The following is a 20,645-nucleotide window of genomic DNA, read 5'->3' on the forward strand; positions in this document are numbered from 1 at the left end:
TTCCATGACAGAAAATGACTGGTTGCCACTTTGTCGTCATGTATTAAAAACTGAGGCCGATTACTGGGAATCCGACCACATTATGGATGAACGCATTGACCCAATAATTATTGCATTGGGTGGACCTGATAGTGAGGACGACGAAGATGCATACAACAGTGACAACCCTGACGAACCTGACGAACCTGACTCCGACCTCTCTGGAATCGAAGGGATGGAATGTGATTCTGATTGAAGTTGAATGTAAGTTTTATTTTATTTTTTAATCCAACCATTATACTTATAATAGATATAGCCTATAAAAAACTTACATGGCTTGTTATCTATTTAAATTTTTCAGTGCGCGCTCAAATTTTGTATTCTTCAAGAAAATGATTCGGTGGCTTTAATTAATTACCTTACTAAACCAAGAGAATTGGTAAAATGTATTTTTCCACAGTAATTTCGGCATTTCATTTGTAATTGTTTACATTAAAAAATTATAGAAGGACTAGTGTCACTTTTTACTTCACAACAGTAATATTACTTTCCTTTCAATACTTTATATTAAAATATGTTAAAATTTAATACAATTTCTGTGATTATGCCACCACATTCGTCAGTCTTGCGTCAGTCACAGCCTTCAGACATAGCGGCGTCTATAGAGGTGGTTGTGTCTGCCCAGCGCCGTGATGTGCGCACAACCACGGGTGAAGGGTGCGGGGGGAAGGTGTAGTGTTTGTGTGAGTGGGGCTATGTTTATCGTACGGCTAGTACAACGTCGCGCGCCTACCATTCGTTGAGCGGGCGAGCAGACTCCTCCCAGTAATGACGTAGACCAAAGCTCAAGATATATCGCGACGACTGTACATGATCCCTTAGGGTGTTTTTCTATACATAAAATGCACACGGGAACCCCCCCTAGCAAGTGGATTACATGTAAACTGGGTGGTGTTTCTTGTTCTCTTGTCTTGTTAAACTCTTATAAAATGTTTATTTATATATTTATCTGTTATTCATCATACATTTTTCCTGTTAAATATCTATTAATTGAATTTTATAACTGCATATTTATTTATTAATATAAGATTATAACTAGCGTTACCAATAATTTTTGTAATGGTCTTTGACCGTTGGAATGGAAATTAAATATAAAAAAATATATTAAACAATACTCTCCTAGGCTACCTGCACTATTACTGTATGTTAAATCATATTTTATAGTACTAACCTTTAACCACTTCATTTTACAAATTTGGCTGTAAGGAAGTCTTTATCAGCTCAGCTGACAAACTTTGCTCTTGCTCTATAATCTGTCAACGTTGGTGCGACGAACGTCGTCGTAAAAAACAACAAGCCTAAACGTCAAGGGAAAGCGAATCCATTCCCATTGCATTGCATTGAAATTGAAGGTGTATGCATATTCTTTGCTCACAAGTTACTGCTATCTGCTAAATTTAAATTATTTATGTTATATATTATTTGGCATAGTTAGTATTTGTATGTCAAAATTGTACCGGTATCCATTCCTATCTGTTTGATTTTGATAAGAGTTCCGAACGAATTTAGGCCCTACTAATTTGCTAATTTTCGTTCAAGGCCTAGTAAAAACCTATTTGATCAGCAGAAATTAAAAGAGGGATCCTGCTGTTAAATTTTAATTAATGAGTTGAGCTTTTTTCATAAGAATTATAATGAGTCAGTTCCACAGTTATATTATTGGACGTTTTCGTTGAAAAAAGAACATCATCAATATCAAACTTGGATTTTGCATTTTTGATATTGCCTGGTGTATGGATTGAAGTATGGATTCAGAATCTGTTCTTGTAAGTAATAGCTATGTTTGTCTTGGTTTGGTTGATCCTATGTCTCTGTTGCAGTAATAAACTTAGTATCTCAATAACAAAAATAATCAGCCAAATTATTTCACTAACTTTTTTTATAGGCCTAAATTAGACTTAGGCCTAGCCTAACCTATACTTTAAAAAAATAGTTAAACTAAAATTAATAGCAGTGCTCAATTAATTTATCTTCCCTCCATCTTCTTCTATTCTATAAATTTTATCTCTGCGTACACTTCCATATCTGTTGGCACAAACAATCGAATGAGTAATATTGATTATTCGATTGTTTAGTTTAATTCGATATATCGTTTGGTTAGTTAGGTTAGGTTAACCTTACCTAACTAACCAAATGATATCAAATAATCGATATATCGATCGATATTTTCATTCAGTTGTTTGTGCCAACAGATAGGGAAGTGTACCCATCTCTGCCCATAGGCAATTGTGCCTAGCAAGAAGGAAACAATATGTAAGTTACATAGTTTGAAACAAGTTTTGTATTTGGAAGTGATTAAATAATTTAACTTGAATACTTATTTACATTTTAGCGAATTTCCCATATAGGGAATAAGCTATTACCGTAGTACTCATGGTAAGACCTGGACCTGAGACCAATGTACTTTTTCGTTTTGAGGTCCCTAGAGGCCAAAAACACCCCATTCAAATTCATGTTAGGTATATATATATGTGTGTCCGTTGCACAGAAAACGTACTAGGCCTACTATAACCCAGAATGCCAACCGCATGGTAAAAAGCATTAAGCGGTTTGAGAGAGCTTTGCCTGTCAATCCGTAGGCAGCGCCACCAGCGTTGCTATGCTATTGCATGGCAGCTGGTGGCGCTGCCTACGGATTGACAGGCAAAGCTCTCTCAAACCGCTTAATGCTTTTTACCATGCGGTTGGCATTCTGGGTATAGTAGTACGTTTTCTGTGGTCCGTTGGCACAATAACTCGAGCAAAAATGATCTGATTTTGACATTTGGTACAAACGTGTAAACCTTCATTTATTTGTACGAGTTCGCATACCAGCATGATCGGATTATGGGAACGGGGTTTTATGGGGTAAAAATAGGGTTTTCCCATTTTGACCTTATAAACACAAAACTTTCTCAATTTCTTTCCAAACCACTTTGTAGAGCTTATAAAAACAAATAGGCCTAGGCCTAGTAACTTAATTTAGTATATTAAAGCGTTATTATGTGCCTAAGTTAATGGTTAAGTCAGAAAGTTCCAAAAATTGTAAATTTAAAATTCCCATGCTATTCTTATAGAGAATCTTAATTCAATTGTTATAGTTTAAAGCTTGTTTAAGTTAAGTATGAACATATTTTGATAAAATTTGGAATATACATTAATTTCTTATTAAACTACAGTATTAACATTTTACAACAAAAAGCACTTTTTTACCCTCCCTGTTGCAGCAAACCTTAGTTAAGTTCTCGTTAAACTAATTCTATTTAGGCCTAAATACCAGGGAATAAATGTGATTATTTTTAAGGAGACATTTTAGTGTAAATCCAATCAGGCAAATGGAAATTTGCCTGATTGGATTTACTACAATATCAGTCTGCAGGGGTGGTATTTTCTAATATTTCTTGATTTTGATTGGTCGATATCGACTTGCGGATTACCTGGAAGTATAGCCTAATATCAGTCTGGAAAACCTGGAAAAGTTAAGGAATTTTGTTTTCCTAATTTAGTACCAACCCTGTAAAAGCATGCTGCTTAATTATTCCCACTTTGTCTTTGATTGAAAATTGAAAATAAAAAAGAAATGAGAGTGAGAAAGGTTTCTCAATGTTAATTACTTTGGGTTTTGTTTCAAACCAATCCCTGCTTGTATGTACGATGAAAACGTTTTGATGTAATCATTAAACCATTAACTTATCTCGTAATTATTGTGTAATTCGCAAAGTATAAGCTAAAAAAGTGTTTTATGTTTATAATGACGCCATCAATCCTCCATGGGCATGGATTAATGTGGGCTAGGGGGGGAGGGCTTGAGCCCCCCTAATGAGATCCCACGTTAACCACATTTAACTTCTAGATTTTGCAGTAAACATTAAATTAACTAGCAGGCCTAAATTTAGGTAAAAAATAGTAGGCTAACTAAGTAAATGGTGGTAGTAAATGGTAGCCTACTAAGTTAACTTAAGTTATTTCGTAACATTAGTATTAAACATTTTCGGGGGAGGAACCCCAGACACCCCCCTCACAATCCAGGGGGTTCTTCCGTACCCCCTAGCCACCCTTATGTAAAAGCTAGATGAGAACTCATACCCTTGGGGTAACAGATGAAGAACCGGTAAGAAATAAAAGGTAGGCTAAGACCTAGACCTAAACAAATAATTTTGGGCTTTTTCTATTTGATGATTTGTCTGTTCTGTAGCTCGGGATCTAACTTTAAGTTAAATCCTATCTACGAAGCTTTACAAAGGACCAGAATACTAAGTTTCCAGACAAAAAATATCATTATTAACTTTAAGGCAAATGGTAGGGCCTACTTTTCTAGGCTATAGCCGATTCTAGTTTCTTATCTTCATTTAATCTACACACAAAGATGGGCCTTATCAGATACTCTTATTTAAGGTTGTAAACTATAGTTATTTCTGTAGGCTTAACCAAGGCCTATTGTTAGCCTATAATTCTATCACACAAAAAATAAACGGTATCAGCATTCTGACACATACTTTCTCCCATAAGTTTGTCAACAACCTTTATCATGTGTAAGCGGTGAGAGTAAATATACGGAAATGGGATTTGTAAGATTTTCTTCAGAATTTAAAGGACTATAACATACTAAATTTTTATCAAAATCGTTCGAGCCAATATTGGAAAATATGATTTTCCGTTATTTTATGGGGTTTTTATGGGGGAATAACATAATTTACAATAACTTTTGAACCGTAATTTTTACAGAGATGGGATTCGTACCATTTTGTTCAGAATATAAAGGACTATAACATACTAAATTTTTATCGAAATCGTTCAGGCCATTTTTGGGAAAATCTTTTTTTTCCGTCATTTTATGGGGTTTTATGGGAAAATACCGATTAAAAATAAAAAAATTCTAAGAAATGAGAAAAACTATCAAAATTTTAAGGATCATAACATACTATGTTAAATAAAAACGGATTTTTTGTCTACAATCCTATTTTCCGTTATTTTATGGGATTTTTATGGGAAAATAACATAATTTACCATAACTTTTGAACCGTAATTTTTACAGAAATGGGATTTGTACCATTTTGTTCAGAATTTAAAGGGCTACAACATACTAAAGTTTTATCAAAATCGTTCGGGCCATTTTTGAGAAAATCCAATTTTTCCGGTTTTTTATGGGTTTTTATGGGAAAATCCCCATTAAAAATCAAAATTTCAAAAAAATGAAAAAAACGCCTGGAGATACCATGGATTAGAACCTACATACCAAATTTCATCGAAATTGGTCCACAGGTGTAGTCTCTAACTCTGTACACATCCAGACACACAGACACACAGACACACGGACACACAGACACACACACACACACACACAGACATCACTTCGAAAACCACTTTTTTGGGTCCAGGGGGACCCAAAACGAATATATCCACTCAAAACTCAAACTCGAAAATTTTGACGAAAACAATACTTTCTCCATATACTATGGTATAGGGGGAGAAAGTAAAAAACATCAAAAATACATCACTCAGGCTACACTTAAATGGTTTATTGAAGGAATAAATATCTACTTCCTTAGGTTAGAACGGTTGTCTTGTTAAGGGGATGTTGGTAAAAAAAAGTAGCACCTAATAAAAATAGTAGTCTAATACTTTTAACTTAGGCCTATTACCATTTGTTTTTAAATTTTACTGTCCTTTTTCCAATATTTAGAGAAGTTTTGTTTTAGTGAAGCCAGGCCAACTTAACTCTATTCATTATTCTAAAAACAAATAACCTATTAGGCGTAATCAAAGTGACAAATGTTTTTCCATGATTGCTTATTCACATACCAGTTCTAAATTAGTTCCTAAGCTAAGTTATGTATTCTGAGTGCATGGTATTTTTAAGGCCTAAACCTGATCCCCTTCTTTTCCCTCTTATATCCCCTTTTACAATCAATTGTGATTATAAAGACATTTTTAAACACAACAAATTGTGATTTCAGCTTTCTTTTAAGAGTAAATTTTAGCATCACTGAGTGAAAGAAATTTTTCATTTCATCATCGTCTCACAAAGAGCCACTGAGGATTACGCAAGATGGTTGGTATTTAAAACATTTAGCCTACTTGGTGGTGGCGGGTATTTTCTAAGGTCGATAAACCTAGCCTATGAGCTTTCCTACATTTAAAATCCTAATCAGAAGGATTTTTTTCTTCAGCTAGACAAGTGTATCAATACTAAACGTCATGTGTGGCATTTCATTACCGACATTTTTAAATCTTCCTCTTGGCAATTTTGATGTAACTTACCTACTTAATAAGCTTCTAGCATAAATACTGTACAGTTACACAAACTTGGCCTAATTGGGGCTTGACAGTACTGTAGGCCTACCGAGTTTGAGAAATGCCTGGTAATTGGGATTAGGCCTAAATCCTACTAATACTAAGCCGTACTTGTATCAAACTTTATTTCTCGTATTCAGATAACGGTGTGTATTTAAAACACCATAGCATTGACATAAATTCAACTTATTGAAGAAAATACAGCATGGCTTATTTTTATAAAAAAGTCCGTGGTGCTGAATGACTGGCTAGCACTAGTGACTCATATATTCACACGTTTAAGTTTCCAAAATTTTACTATAATTTGCTGTTCAAAGAATTCCTTGTAAAAAATAATTAAAATGATACTTTAAACCCACAGTCCCTAACATTTTAAAATTTGCATGGCTTTGATATTTTTAAGTCTTTTTTAACATGACTCTTTATCTTTGTATGTCTTTTGAGTTCTTACTATCCTGATTTGATCCTGTAAATTTTCCACTATCAAAAGAGGTATGGTATATTTTTTAGCCTATTTAGTATGACGTATAGTTAAAAAAACAAAGAGGTGTAACTTAATTATTATGTTTCCGTAAAATATATTTGACATCTGTGAAAACCTGTTTGTTTTTGGCCTGACATTTTGATACAGACAAGTGGGATGACGTTGGGTTTGGGGTGACATTTGCATTTTTGAAAAAAGTGTTCTAATCGTTATCACTAACATAAATGTTTTGTTCTAGAAGGTTTACAATCACACCAAAAATAGTTTAGAATGTCTAGTTTTTGTAGTAGGTACAGTTTAAAACCTTAAAAAATATAGAAACTGACTCTACTCTTTTCCCTCGAAAAAGGAGACCTAAAAAATTACGGGTCCTCAGAAAAAGTTCTAACACACTCAATAAATTGTACCAAACAGATAATTAGACATATTCTCAAGTAGAAATTCTCTGAATTTTAAGCCTCTGGCCTTAATAGGAGCTGAGTTAGTCATTGAAAAAAGGGTCGACTTTGGGAAAACAGAGGTGACTTTGGGTTACTCATAGAATACACCCGATGACTGGCTTTTTCTTGGTTATTCTCTGCAAACTTGTACAACCATGCATGCTATGATTTTTTTGCTTGTTTTATATTGTCTCTTTTATTTGTTCTTAAATCTTTTTCACAGGGATTTGCTTGCAGGTTGCAATTTCGAATGTACAGTAGAGAATTAATCAACCCATTTTTAAGTTTAAATTTTTCTGTTGCATTCGTTAGTCAATTATATCATCCTATTTCAGTACATCCTTAGTTTAAATCATTATTCCTCTTTGTTTTTTTAAATTGACTTTTTACAATCTTTGCCGCTAAATGTATGTTCCGCATGTATATAAATTGTCGTAACTTTTTCCATTTATGCTAACTCCAGACATTTGATAAAAAATACTCAAAAAAGGGCAAATTCTTGGCTTTTAGAAAATACCACCAAATTCACCCCTTACTTGGTGACATTGGTGTTACAGTGTAAAAACCATGGCTACCCAATGTCACCCTAAATCACAAGCTGACTGGGCCATACATAGGCCCCCTCAAAATATTTCAATAAGAATAAAAGCTTGACCCAAAGTCACCCAATTTCACTGTAGCATAAGTTATCGAAATGTAATGCTTCAACCTCTATGCTGAAAAAAAAACATTATAATAAATTTGTGGTTATCCTAAATTAATTATTTTGCAAAAAAGTTGTCAAATATATATTACAAGCTAATGCAAGTAAGATTTTCTCACAGGGATTCACCAAAATATGTATAATAATGTATAAGCTATAATTTCAGGCACCTCTGATTGATGATGACACATTGGGTTTTGGTGAAGAGGAGAACGCCGGTAAACTTACGTGAGTAAATTTGTTTTCTTGAATGATTCTTTAAAAAATAAGATTTTATTGTTTTATATATCTTAAAAACTAATTACAGTAGAACACCGGTTAGGTATCCGAATGCTAGTTTTTTTCATCTGAAACGTGCTTTAAGCAAAATCGCTGCCAAAGACGGTGAATTCAAATTTACTGCCGGATGCCAACATTACGAGAGCGGCCGGCAGGACTGGCAGGAGCACACACGGCACAATGCTTCACGCAAAACTCAGCGACATGGTTGATTGTGCTGTCACCTAGGCTACACATGTATACACATAACCTCACTTTGTGTCAGTGACATCAGTGATTGGTTTGTACAATGTGTGTCATTAAAAATTCCTCTCCATTTCCTGTTTTAGTCTCTCCAAAACAGTGTTTTATTTGCAACCACCGATTAAACATTGTGGTAGATTAAGTGAGGATTTTATCTTATCTAACAGGGGCAGGCTGAGATCATGAAGCACTTCATCCGAAAATCAAATTCTTGTGCACCCCAGACAGACAATTGTTTTCTTGATTACCTTACAAGTTCAGGCGTCCAATGAATGTCTCTAGCTTCCCAATTAGTTCATCCTCGGGAAGATATCTTCCTCTAGCCACATTACCAAGAGTTATTATTCTAGCATCAGAGAGCTGGTCACAATAAAAGAGCAGGTGATTGGCTGTCTCCTCTGACCCATCACAGTGCCTACAGATCGGTTCACCATCAAATAAGCCCTCCCGTTGTAAATGTTTCCTGAATCGCCCGTGACCAGTTATCAGTTCTACAATTAATTTGATTCTTATGGTCCATCTCTCAAGAGGTCAGAGCCAACCTTTTTAGAAGGCCTTAACAGAGTAAGCTTTGCTGACTCTAAGAAGGGGAGTATCAACCCAGCGTTTGCGGTGCTTTTCTTTGGCTCATGACGCAATCGAAGAACATGCGCTATTTCATGAAATGCCACAGAAGGGTTGTATAAAACCCCTGATAGCTGGTAACTATCATTGTTGCCGCAGAGGCAGTCTTTGCCACTCTGTCTGCAGCTTCATTTCCTTTTATGCCTGAGTGCCCAGGCACCCAGCAGAGATCATAAGCGTAAGATCATTTCTCCTACCCAACTCAGACACAGAAGCAAGGCAATCCCACACGAGCCTTGAGTTGAATTCATAAGAGTTTAGTGCTTTTAAGGTGGGAAGATGTTCTCGAGCCCAAACCAAGATGGCAGTGACCTCCCCTTGAAAAACAGTTGGGTACACACCCCCATGGGAAGACAAATGCCAGTGCCTTCATTTATCCAATGCACACCTGCTCCAGTGCCCCCATTTTTGGTCATAGAACCATCAGTATAGCATTCTAAATCACCTGTAGGGATGGGCCCTTTTCCGCCAGACCAATCCTTCCTATCTGGTATTAGTACTTCGAAAGGCTTTCCAAAGGAGTGTTTTTTGGAGATCTGAAGGCAGGTCCAACTCATCATTGTGTACCACCTGAACAATTTTGGAGTGCCCTTTATTGTTTCCTGTGGTTATCCATAAGTTTACACATCTAAGGCGTAGAACTGTTTTTCTTGCTACCACCTAGATAAAAATGTCGATGGGTAGCATATCAAGCATACAATCTAGGGCCGCTCCAGGACAGCTGCTTACTGCCCCAGTTATCATTATAAGAGCAAGCCTCTGAACTCCTGCTAAAGCTTTGACAGCTGCAGTAGATTCCATCTTAGGCCACCACACAAGCGAACCATATGTCAAGGCAGGTCGGACATTGCATTACTTAATTGCATTACTGAGTGTGCTATTCTATATTGCTCTATGTACAGTAACTAAAGATGATCACGGTGATATGGTCAGATATGCCGAAGATCTTGGTGATATCAACACCTGTGCTGACGATCACGGTAGCAATACAGTAAATTAAAGCTTCTACAATGATTGTAAATATTGTTCGTTGCTCAAATAAATTATATAGGTACTTTATGCCAAGGCTGAAGGATTTTAATTACGCTTCACAAAGAAATACAGGCATTTTTCATTGATGATCGATTATCTGAAAGTTGATTATCTGAAAACCTTTCTACCCCAATTGTTTTGTATGATCAATGCTGTACCTTAATTATGATTGCTGTATAAAGTGAAATAATTTTATGTACGGTAAGGCTATTACGAGTTGCAAATTGCAATACAGTTTTATGAAAGTTAATATGCATATTAATCTTGTAAAATGTTTGTATCATATTTCCCAGGCACCCATATGTAACGTTCTTCCACCTGTTTTTCCGAGGCACTGCTCTCGTCATGTACTTGCTGTGTGGATGGTTCAGTAAGAGTTTCATCACCAGTTTTGTCATTATTGTTTTGCTATTATCTATGGACTTTTGGACTGTCAAGAATATTACAGGTGGGTTTCTTAAAATTGTACATATGATGATACTTAGTTGTTGTACGATTCATTTGTTTGTTTAACATAACAGGACCGATTGTAGACAAAACCCTTGATACATTTTAAATGTAGATTATATTTTTGGTGCTTTTTAAATTGATTAGTGAAATAGTATATTTTGTACCTAGGGACAAAATGAGGTTTTGCTGGCTCAAGATGGTTTTTATGTTTAAGATGAAACCATTACGGTCCGTAGCACGAACGCTATTTATCACCATACTATACCCTATTACCAATATTGACCAGAATAATAGTGTAAACTAACAGTCAACACAACTACAAGGTTATGTGAAGAAATAATTTGAGGAATAATATAGAATAATAGTTGCTACGCAGCGGTGACAATAAAAGAAGTTTATATCAATGCTATGGGTACTGATAATATGCATGAAAGTTTTAGTTTTAGGACGTAGCTTTCGTCCTCCCATAAACGTTTGTAAAACGGCTAAAAACATCATAGTGTGGTGAAAAATTTTTATAGGCTATGTAGTTTGATAGAGCTCAATTTAGGGATCTAGTCTTTGGTTGTATATCTTGTTATCATCACAGCTTGCTGTTTATTGTTTTTTTTTTATTTTTTTTTAGTTTAAGTGGGACAAGAGTGTGGTTTTATTTCACAAAAGTGTTGTTCTTGTGTGGATTTTTCATCCTTTTCTTGTTAATTAATAATATAAATGAATTACAGCATTTATTCACACTGATTTTTCTTCTTCTTTCTTCTCTTAGTGTTACTGATGGACTATGACCACTCTTTACCATTTACAATAAATTAAATTTTTCTGTTGTATTGGCTTGGCTAATTTAAGTTTGTTAATCTAGCTCAGTAAACGACTTATTGACTTATAATTATAAAGCTAACATTTTCAAGTGATTTAATAATAACAAAGTACCTACTAAAACAGTTGCAAATGTCGATTGAGACAAAGGCCACAAAAATATTGTTGTTTGACTTTTTTCAGGACGGCTGATGGTGGGACTAAGATGGTGGAACTATGTTGATGATGATGGAGCATCACATTGGGTTTTTGAGTCTAGAAAGGTGAGTTGATTGAAAAGGAAAACCGGTTGGGTCGCCCAAAAAATGATAAGCAGTGGTAGATCTAGAACAGTCACAAGGGGGGGGGGGCGAAAAATTTGTGTAAACTAAGTCTCCTTAATGGCGGTTTTATACCGTTTCTTTGTCCAAAGTAAGTGTGACAAATTATTTTACGCAAATAACTACTGTAATACATGCAGTAAAAAATACATGTACATGTTTGCCCGAGGGGGGGGGGCAGTCGCCCCCCTCTGGATCCGCCACTGGAGCTAAGCATCTTACAAAGTTTTTTTCTGAAACTAAAATTTGGATTATCGCAGAGTAAGATTATTGTCTTTTCATTTACAAAGTTAACATCCACAATATCAATCATATCAATCATTAGTTTATCTCAGGCTCAATCCAATTTCTTAGTATATTTTAAAGCTCTTCCAAAGAATCAAAAGACCCAGGCCTAGACCTAATTATTTAGGAGGGCCTATATATAAATTGATTAGGTTAATGAGGGTAGCAAATTCACTATCTAGTTCATAAGGTTTAGATTGCATAAAGTACCTTCAACACAATAAAAATACAGGAAACTAAAAAACATTTAAGCCTTAAAAAGCCACATCTAATAATATAAGACAAGAAACAGAACATGCAATGACATAATTTGAGACCGAGTAGGCTTGCATAACGATACAAAAACTATGCAAACAACAACAACTATGCTTGTGGTTTCTCAATAGGAAGATAAAATATCTATAACAAATAAAATAGAATTGGGGAAAGTCGTAAAGAAATAAAAGTGATTACACTTGACAGTTCTTGGAAGTACTTGAATGCAACAATTATTGTCGTGATAAAATGTAAATGGATTTGGGACTGCTAATGGGTTTTTTATTGCATCATGACCCTAGTAATAAATTATGAAGACCACGAACATCTGATAAGACTTTCTATGTGCTCGCGCAACCAACTGCCGTTGACTACTATGATAGTAAACTGAAAGTAATTTATTATCATAATAGGCTGTACCGAATTAAGCTTGTACCCAAATGTGTACCTGTAAAATGGTAATTAAGCTGTACTTTTTCTTTTTCGGTGCAACGCAGACCCCTAATAAACATAGCTAATTTGAACTAAGCAGCAACAAAAAACTGTGATACGCAATGAGAACTGTCAAAGTAGGATTGTTAACAGTTTGTTTTTTTTATTTCATGAATAATTTGTGATATTTTGCGAATTTTTAATAATCTATCATTCTCTATTGTGTAGGTGAAGTGGTAGAACATAATGGCTATGGTAGATGTGTAATACTTTTGTAATTCTATAGCATACCGTAAATTTTAGAAAGCTAATTTTCTCAAACCGTGTCTTCTCACATTGCAAACGCAAAGATCGAGTATAACTGCAATAAGCATTTTATACTTATATGCCAACCCCGTACGAAGGACGGGTACTCTGCTAGTAGGGAATAAATGTGATCTTTTTAAGGGGAAATTTGAGTGTAAATCCAATCAGGCAATTGGAAATTCGCTTAGTCTGCAGGTTTGCTGTGGCAGGGGTATTTCTTAAGAATTGAAAATTTAAAAGTCAGAAATAACCCCAAAATACAATAAAGTAAAATATATTTACAGTCGGAACTACGTAAGTTTGCAGTTGAGGGAGGAGCCTATTTACCTTGTGGTTTTGAATGAGAACCATTGAGAACCGTACGGTGTTGCCAAATCTAATAATAACAGCTGATTTGAAAATATTGCTTACTAAATTTTAATTAGTGTTGTCAACGGGCGATGTGGCAATATGGCACTAGCCTTGTCTTGTGATTGGCTGCCACCAACTGCAAACTTAGTTGAATTGATTATAGTTGTAGGCAAGGGTCACTAAAAATTCTTATTTTAATACCTTTATTAATAATAACTTATGCTTTCCAAATCCATTGTAATACAGTACAGAAGTTATTGTCAAAATTTAAGATACAAGCAACCATTTTGTTACGAGACAGGATGTTTATTTATAGCATGTAACATCCTGTAGAGTTTAGCGTTTTCTTCCCAATGCCGAGCGTGACAGCAGAAATGCCAAGATTCCTAGAAAGGGGCGGTTAAAGCGAACCTCTCTCAAAACAAGGTCAGCTAACACAAACTGTAGTATTTTACAAGTGAGGGCGAATAATCTGATTATCGGGTAATGTGAGGTTAATTAAAGGGGTCTACTGTATATGTATATTTAAATATTACACTCTTAAGTAAAAAGGTACATATTAATTGCACTCTTTATGTAACGAGGAACACATTTTAAGAGGTGCCCCTGTCCAGGGGGACGCTCAGAACCGTATCAACGCCAGTGAGGCGAGGATATTCTGGACAGCGCTCATAGCTGTGCCAGCTGTCTGGGCTTTTATCTTCCTGACGGCGCTCTTCACGTTCAACTTTAAATGGCTGGTGAGTAGGCCTACTATATTTTAGATTTTTATTTCATCTAGATAGGGCAGCATGATGAAAGTGTCTCTGGCCAATGTGCCTACAACTCTTACCTCATTACTTCCTTAAATGACTGTACAGTCAAATCAATTCTGATTATAGAATACATGCTCACTAGTCTGGCAAGATCTGGACCTTGGTTGTGCCGGATTTTCAAAAATGCCGGTTTACTAATTAACTTTTGAGAACATGTGTTAGGGTAAGACTCCGGGATCACTGCAAAATCCTAAATGTCTTCCTCAATTACAACTGATCATCATCCCTGTCTTTTGCGGTCGCGGAAGAAAAACCAAAAACATCTCCCGCGCCCGTGTAGACATCATCATCAACTCCCACGCTCACGGAAACGTTATCTTCACCGTCCGCAATCACGGCAAAATCCCAAAAATGTTCCGGCGGCCGTGTAGGCATCATTATTGAATCCTGCGGTCACGGAAAAGTCATCGTTATCATGCATCATCACGGCAAAATCATGAGTATTACCCACGGCCATGTAGATGTCATCGTCATCTACCTTGGTCACAGAAACGTCATCGTCATCCACAATGGCGACAAAATCATTAACATTTACCACGGTCATGTAGACATCATCGTCATCTTCCACAATCGTGGCAGAATCATGAACATCCTCCGCGGCTGAGTAAACATCATCATCAACGTCTTTGGCGGTCACGAAAACCTGATTATTGTCGTCCACGATCACGGCAAAATCACAAAAATATTCCGCGGCTGAGTAGACATCATCATCAACGTCTTTTGCGGTCACGAAAACCTGATTATTGTCGTCCACTATCACGGCAAAATCACAAAAATATTCCGTGGCTGTGTAGACATCATTATTGACTCCCCCAGTCACGGAAATGTCATCGTCGACATATCCCTAATTGTGACTCACATGTTGTTGCCAATGTTTCAGTTGCTTGTGAGCATAGCACTGACTCTCACGGGTGCCAACCTCTACGGGTACATGAAGTGTAAGATGGGTGTCAGCGATCAGAAGTTAACCTCAACTGTTAACGAGTTCTTCAGGAAACAAGTCCTGCAAAATGTAAGAATATTAAAAAGTCAATTCTAACACTTTGCTAAAATCTCTCACAATAGTGTATAAAAATTACTTATCATAAATCTTTTTTATGTATTTAAGGGTATTTCCTTTCTAGTATTTATTATAATTATCATTCATTTAGCTGCCCAAGTCTTTGGTTGTGCTGATGAGTAATTTTCTTCCTAGTTTTCATTCAGATATACTTTGAATTTTCAATACATCCTTTGTAATGAATGATTTTAATTATTTAGTTTATAATTTTTTGTTTATGTTAGTTTAGTGACACTATTCAAGACATATTGTCTAAACTTGAATAAAGAATATTTGATTGATTGACGGCATTGACCTCAAACCTGTAAAATTGAAATTTGAATACCATTTGAAAAGAAGTATTGTTAACTAATAAATAATATTATGGGGAGTGGTTTAAGTGCTCGCCTAACATCCAAAAGGTCGCCGGTTCGACCCTGAGAAAAGTCAGCAGCTTTTTGATGGTTTGAAACTGGACCCAGGTGTCCCATTGGGCTGATCATTGGGCTTTAAATTAAGGGTGTGTCGAATCCGAATCTCGAATCCACCAAATCCTAAGAAAAGATTCAGATTCGAGATGGGTCCGCTGACAGAATACACCAACTCGCCGTGTATAACTATAACGTGTAGCAGCAGTGTCGATCTACGCATAGCTGGAACAAAGCCAAACTCGGTCTCTTAACCGACACATCAGTCTACTTACCATGGTCATGGCTTGAATTACGTCCTAGTCGAATATGAATTGTATTTTTTAAATAGGGATAGGCCAATAACAGAATTGAATTTCTCAATTCGATACCAGTTCTGTCTGAAATTAAATCTTACTCACGACTCCATTAAAAACTCTATTCCCCTAGTAGGCTACATATGGTGGCCAATGTATCTCAATTCTTGCATTCAGTATCCAGTGCTATCCTCGGTTGTAGGTTGTAGCTCTAGTTCAGTGCGAGCGTTCGAGCAACTATTGCCGCCATTGCCGGTATCATCGACTTAACCTTGACCGCCCGCAATAAGTATTTGTCTGCGTTCGTGTAGCAAGCAATGGCGGAACTGTACCATAGAGACTAGACAGACGACACGGCGATTAAAGTTACACAATATGATTCCCAATTGACGCTCGACTGTGGATTGCATTGATGCTTAGTATTTAATATGTTATTTAAAATTGTATGAACAGAGTAGGCCTATACTATCGATCAACGAATTTAAAATTAACAAGTGTACCTACAACAACAATAGATATTTGCCATCCAAATAAAGTATACCGATCGACCGTTCGATTTTAAAGTAGGTTTTAAAAGATGTAACCGATAGTCAACTGTTATTTTTGCCGTGTGTGTGTGATTACGTAACTTTTCATTACAAAGAGTAGTCATTAATGGTTAGTGTTATATTTATGTTTATGGTTCCTATTCATTCTTGCTTTTTTAATTACAATAAACCCATTTGTAATAATTTTTTTTAGAACTCGTGATTCGAAGATTCGAGATTTGATCTTTTTACAATTCGGATTCGGATTCGAAATTCATGGATTTGACCATCACTACTTTAAATAAATGATCCTGACTAATGAAACAATTAATCTTAGTCAGTAAAAAAGCTAAAAGTATTATACAGATCATCTCACAACATTCTACACTCAAATTTGGGTTAAAATACGTACATAGGTGGGGTCCCCATCTCGTAATGATAAAAATAATAATAAATTATGAGTTTAAAGTAATAAAAATGAAACTTTATTTCACAGTCAGCTTTAAGTTAAAGTTAAGTTAAGTTAACAATAATACCGAAACCCTAGCCAGGCTGACGCTAACCAAAACCTCTGGTCTGTGAGACCTCATTTGAAAATAATGGACCCCGCTTAGAAACACACAAACCGAAACCCTGGGCCTGTGAGACCCCGCTTTATAATACACTAACGCTGGGCTTCTGAGACGGGTATGCTATGAACAGACAACCTGTCAAGGTTTCGACACCCCACGCAAAATGAACAAACAATATATCAACAGGTAGGGGAGGAAAAGCGGGTAAGGTATTGGGGGAATGGAATCCCAGTGTTGCCAACATGCGTTTGTGAAAACTCCCGTGGGCCTGTCAGACCGGGGTTTCGGTAAGTGTTAAAATTTGTTTATACATAATGGAGTGCTTTGAAAGAGAACACGTACATATAGGCCTAACACAGAAAGATAATTATATCTAGAGTTCTATGTATGTTTAGTGCAATTCATTATCACTGTTTGTCCATCAGCTTCTAGAATATGTTTTTATGTACAAGACCTGTGTGTTACAGATGGCGTCAATGATGACGAGTGCAGCTGCTCCTACGAGTCCTCCTACCACTGCTGGATCTCCCACTAACGTTGTTTGAGCATAACCTAGCAGTCTAACCTAAACAACTTGTCTGCGTCCGTATTATATTTATCTTGTTTACCTACAAGGAGTATGTTTACACGTTTAAGAGACTGCTCTTGCCATTTTGCTTGTGATAAGTAGTTTGATTGCTAATAATTGCATAATCACTCTACACTCTGGAAGTTATTTTTGAGATGGGTGAAAATAAAAGACTTTGTTGTGCATTTTGTTGAGATGTGTAATGTGATTGTTGACTTTTTTAAACATATGTTTTAGAGGTTTTAGGTTTTGGAGCATATTTTTTTAAACATTTAAAATATTTAAATTAATCAAATTTGGTTGTTGTGATGTAAACTTTGAATGTGGTTGGAATCTTTAATAGTATTATTATAAGAGTTGAATCATGCATAGTGTTTGGAATTTTCTACGTATACGTGATAGTTTAATAACATGCTTTCATAATCGTTAAAGCATTGTTCTGATGTAACTTGTTTATGCTTAAATCTAAGATGAGGTAGTAAAATTACACTCATAGTAAACAACTTAACATGGTAAAAGTTAAAAACAAAAACAAAAATAATTTTAGTAATGTTCTCTTCAATAGAAAACATTTTTTCCATGTAAAAAAATCATACAATTTATGAGTCAGTAGTATCACTACTAGTTTATCAGAATTTTTTCTCTTCACTCTCTGTAAGATTTTTTAAGAAAAAATATCATTGAAAAATATAACATACGTTACTTTTTTATGTCAAGTTAATTATTTTGCATTCAAGTTCTGTAATTTTGTTATTGGACAGAGTTGGACACAGTTCAACAAAAAAGTTAGGTAAATTTAATAAAAAAGTAATTTCTATTAAAATTTAAAACTTCTCAGTACTAACAGAAGTGCACAATGCATCAGTTAAGAATCGTCTACGAAATAAACATAATCAAATCACATTGCATTACTCCAACTTTTGTACAGTAAAATAGCCAATCACAGTAAACACAGATAATCAGCTTAATTTTGCAAATAGACTGGGACGGTGGCGTCGTCCTGTAATTCAGCTACTAGAAGGTCACGAATTGTGGATATTTATAGGGATGCACTGTGGATGCGATGCTCCCTGGTGTGGATTACCATCCGCACTTGTGAGTACTACGACTATCCGCAGTACTATCCTAATAATTAGACCAATTCGTTAATTACAAGCAAAAAATGTGGTTATTCCATTATAAACTGTAGGTCCCTTGATTGCTATTGGCTGTATGGGCTATTAATTATCAGCTGTGTCTAAGGAACATGTCGGCCTTAGTCACTAATTGTTAGTAACAAGACTACAAGATCGCGCCACTCATCCTACACTCATCCTTCAATCATATTTGGGTTAAAATACGCACATAGTGGCGTCCCCATGTTAAATAATTGATATAATTGAATAGGGATGTAAATTAATTTATAGACGTATAATATGAACCCATGAAGGGAGTATAACATAGTTCCTGTACTACGATTTAACCCTCTGTTTTGATTAACTTGTAAAAAAGTCAAGGATTTATTTACATAGAGCACAAGGGTCTAGGTTTTAGGATTTGTTGTGAGGATAACAGGCTTACCTGAATGGGAACTAGTCCTAACTGGCTCAAGAGACACAAAAATGTACACTAAATGTTAAAAAAAATATCAGAATATTTCACCGTCACTGACAGCATTTGAGTTGTTCAGACATCTATTCATGTAAGCCTGCTATCCTCACAAAAAATCCTTGTAAATATGTGTTTAGATACATAATAATTATTTATTCAATATCTTTTTCCTGAATGTCTACTATTTAGATTGGCACTTAAGAGTTCTAATTTCTCCTACCTTTTATGGAGTTTTCTAACTCATGTTTGTTTTACCTTTGGATCACTGATAAATATTGAATATAGTATACCTGTTTATGGTTAATCTACAGAATGTACTCAGCAACCATCCTCAGGCTGTACCCAAGTATCACAAGGTGTGTGTCTTTATGGTTTGCAGTTTTTACTGAGCGTTTGTATTGTATTTGTGTGTATTGTATAGTGATGTACTATTTTGGGGTTTGAGGAAACTTACAGGAACCAGCTGGAGATGAAAACGTATACTTCTGGACACTTTTATCATCAAACTGTTACTTAGTGCAATTTGTAAATTATTATAAGCACAATGATATTTACTTACACCATTTTCAATTTTTTCATATTCAACTCCCCAAATACCAACCTTAATCCAAAAACCCTTGCATGTTCTGATAACACCACATTCCATGTATATAATGATGTAATTTTAATGTACAAAATACATAATGTATGTTTCCCATGTTATTGTTGTGTTATTTTTAGTTTTAGATCCACATTTTGGTTTAATTGTTTAATCGTCCTTAATTCATTTGATGCCATTAAAATATTATTTTTTAAATATAGTATTGTACTTTTATGTATTAATAACAATGGTTCTTTTGTAAAAAAGGCATCTTATAAAATCTTATTTATAAATTAATGACCGATGTAAATGAGTCTGTCTGAAAGCGTAATTTTATTGGATCCAGTGAATCGGTGTTTACCCAACTTGTGGTATGCATACCTCTTGTGATTCATAAAAGCAATTGCTTCGGCACGTGGTTACGATCTGAGTACAGTATTATATTTCACACCTATATGTCAGGATGTGTTCATGGCTCACTAACATCTCAGTAGCCTGTAGAAAACAGGACATTAGAATGTGGATTATTTTGTTTGTTTAATGTGATAAATAAACAGTATCAGCAATCTGACACACTTTCTCCCATTTGCTTTTCAACAACCTTTATCATGAGTAAGTAAGTGGTGGGACTAACTATGATATTTTTTAGGAAAAATCACAAAGGTTGCAACATTTGAACCGTATTTCTACAGTGATTGGGGTTACATTATTTTCTTTGGAATTATAAGGACCATAACACACTAATTTTAATCAAACCAGTATAATTAAAAATTTTCATTTTATGTTTTTTTAATGGGGAAATAACATCAGTTACAATAACTTTTGAACCATAATGTTTACAAAATGGGAGTTGTACCATTTTGTTCAGAAGGGCTATAAAATGCAAAATTTTTATAAA

At 35.3% G+C, this 20,645-nt stretch overlaps 1 protein-coding gene across 3 annotated transcripts; it reads left to right on the forward strand.

Moving 5' to 3' along the window:
* The first annotated feature begins 1,330 nt into the window (after positions 1-1,330).
* Positions 1,331-19,864, forward strand: LOC129002708 (uncharacterized Golgi apparatus membrane protein-like protein CG5021). Of its 3 annotated transcripts, XM_054430716.1 has the most exons (8): positions 1,333-1,805; positions 5,976-6,070; positions 8,106-8,167; positions 10,411-10,565; positions 11,567-11,646; positions 13,947-14,072; positions 15,028-15,159; positions 17,477-19,864. In XM_054430716.1, exons 2-8 carry the CDS (start codon positions 6,068-6,070, stop codon positions 17,552-17,554), a joined length of 636 nt encoding a protein of 211 aa, XP_054286691.1. In that variant the 5' UTR covers positions 1,333-1,805; positions 5,976-6,067; the 3' UTR covers positions 17,555-19,864. The 3 variants fall into 3 exon arrangements, with proteins under 3 accessions (XP_054286689.1, XP_054286690.1, XP_054286691.1); XM_054430714.1 differs by lacking the exon at positions 5,976-6,070 and having other exon boundaries at positions 1,331-1,805; XM_054430715.1 differs by lacking the exon at positions 5,976-6,070 and having other exon boundaries at positions 1,332-1,805; positions 13,959-14,072.
* Positions 19,865-20,645: the final 781 nt, after the last annotated feature.

Source organism: Macrosteles quadrilineatus, unplaced genomic scaffold (genome assembly GCF_028750875.1).
Source record: "Macrosteles quadrilineatus isolate MER2022 unplaced genomic scaffold, UCM_ALF_1.0 Scaffold_9__3_contigs__length_116548681, whole genome shotgun sequence".
NCBI lineage: Eukaryota > Metazoa > Arthropoda > Insecta > Hemiptera > Cicadellidae > Macrosteles > Macrosteles quadrilineatus.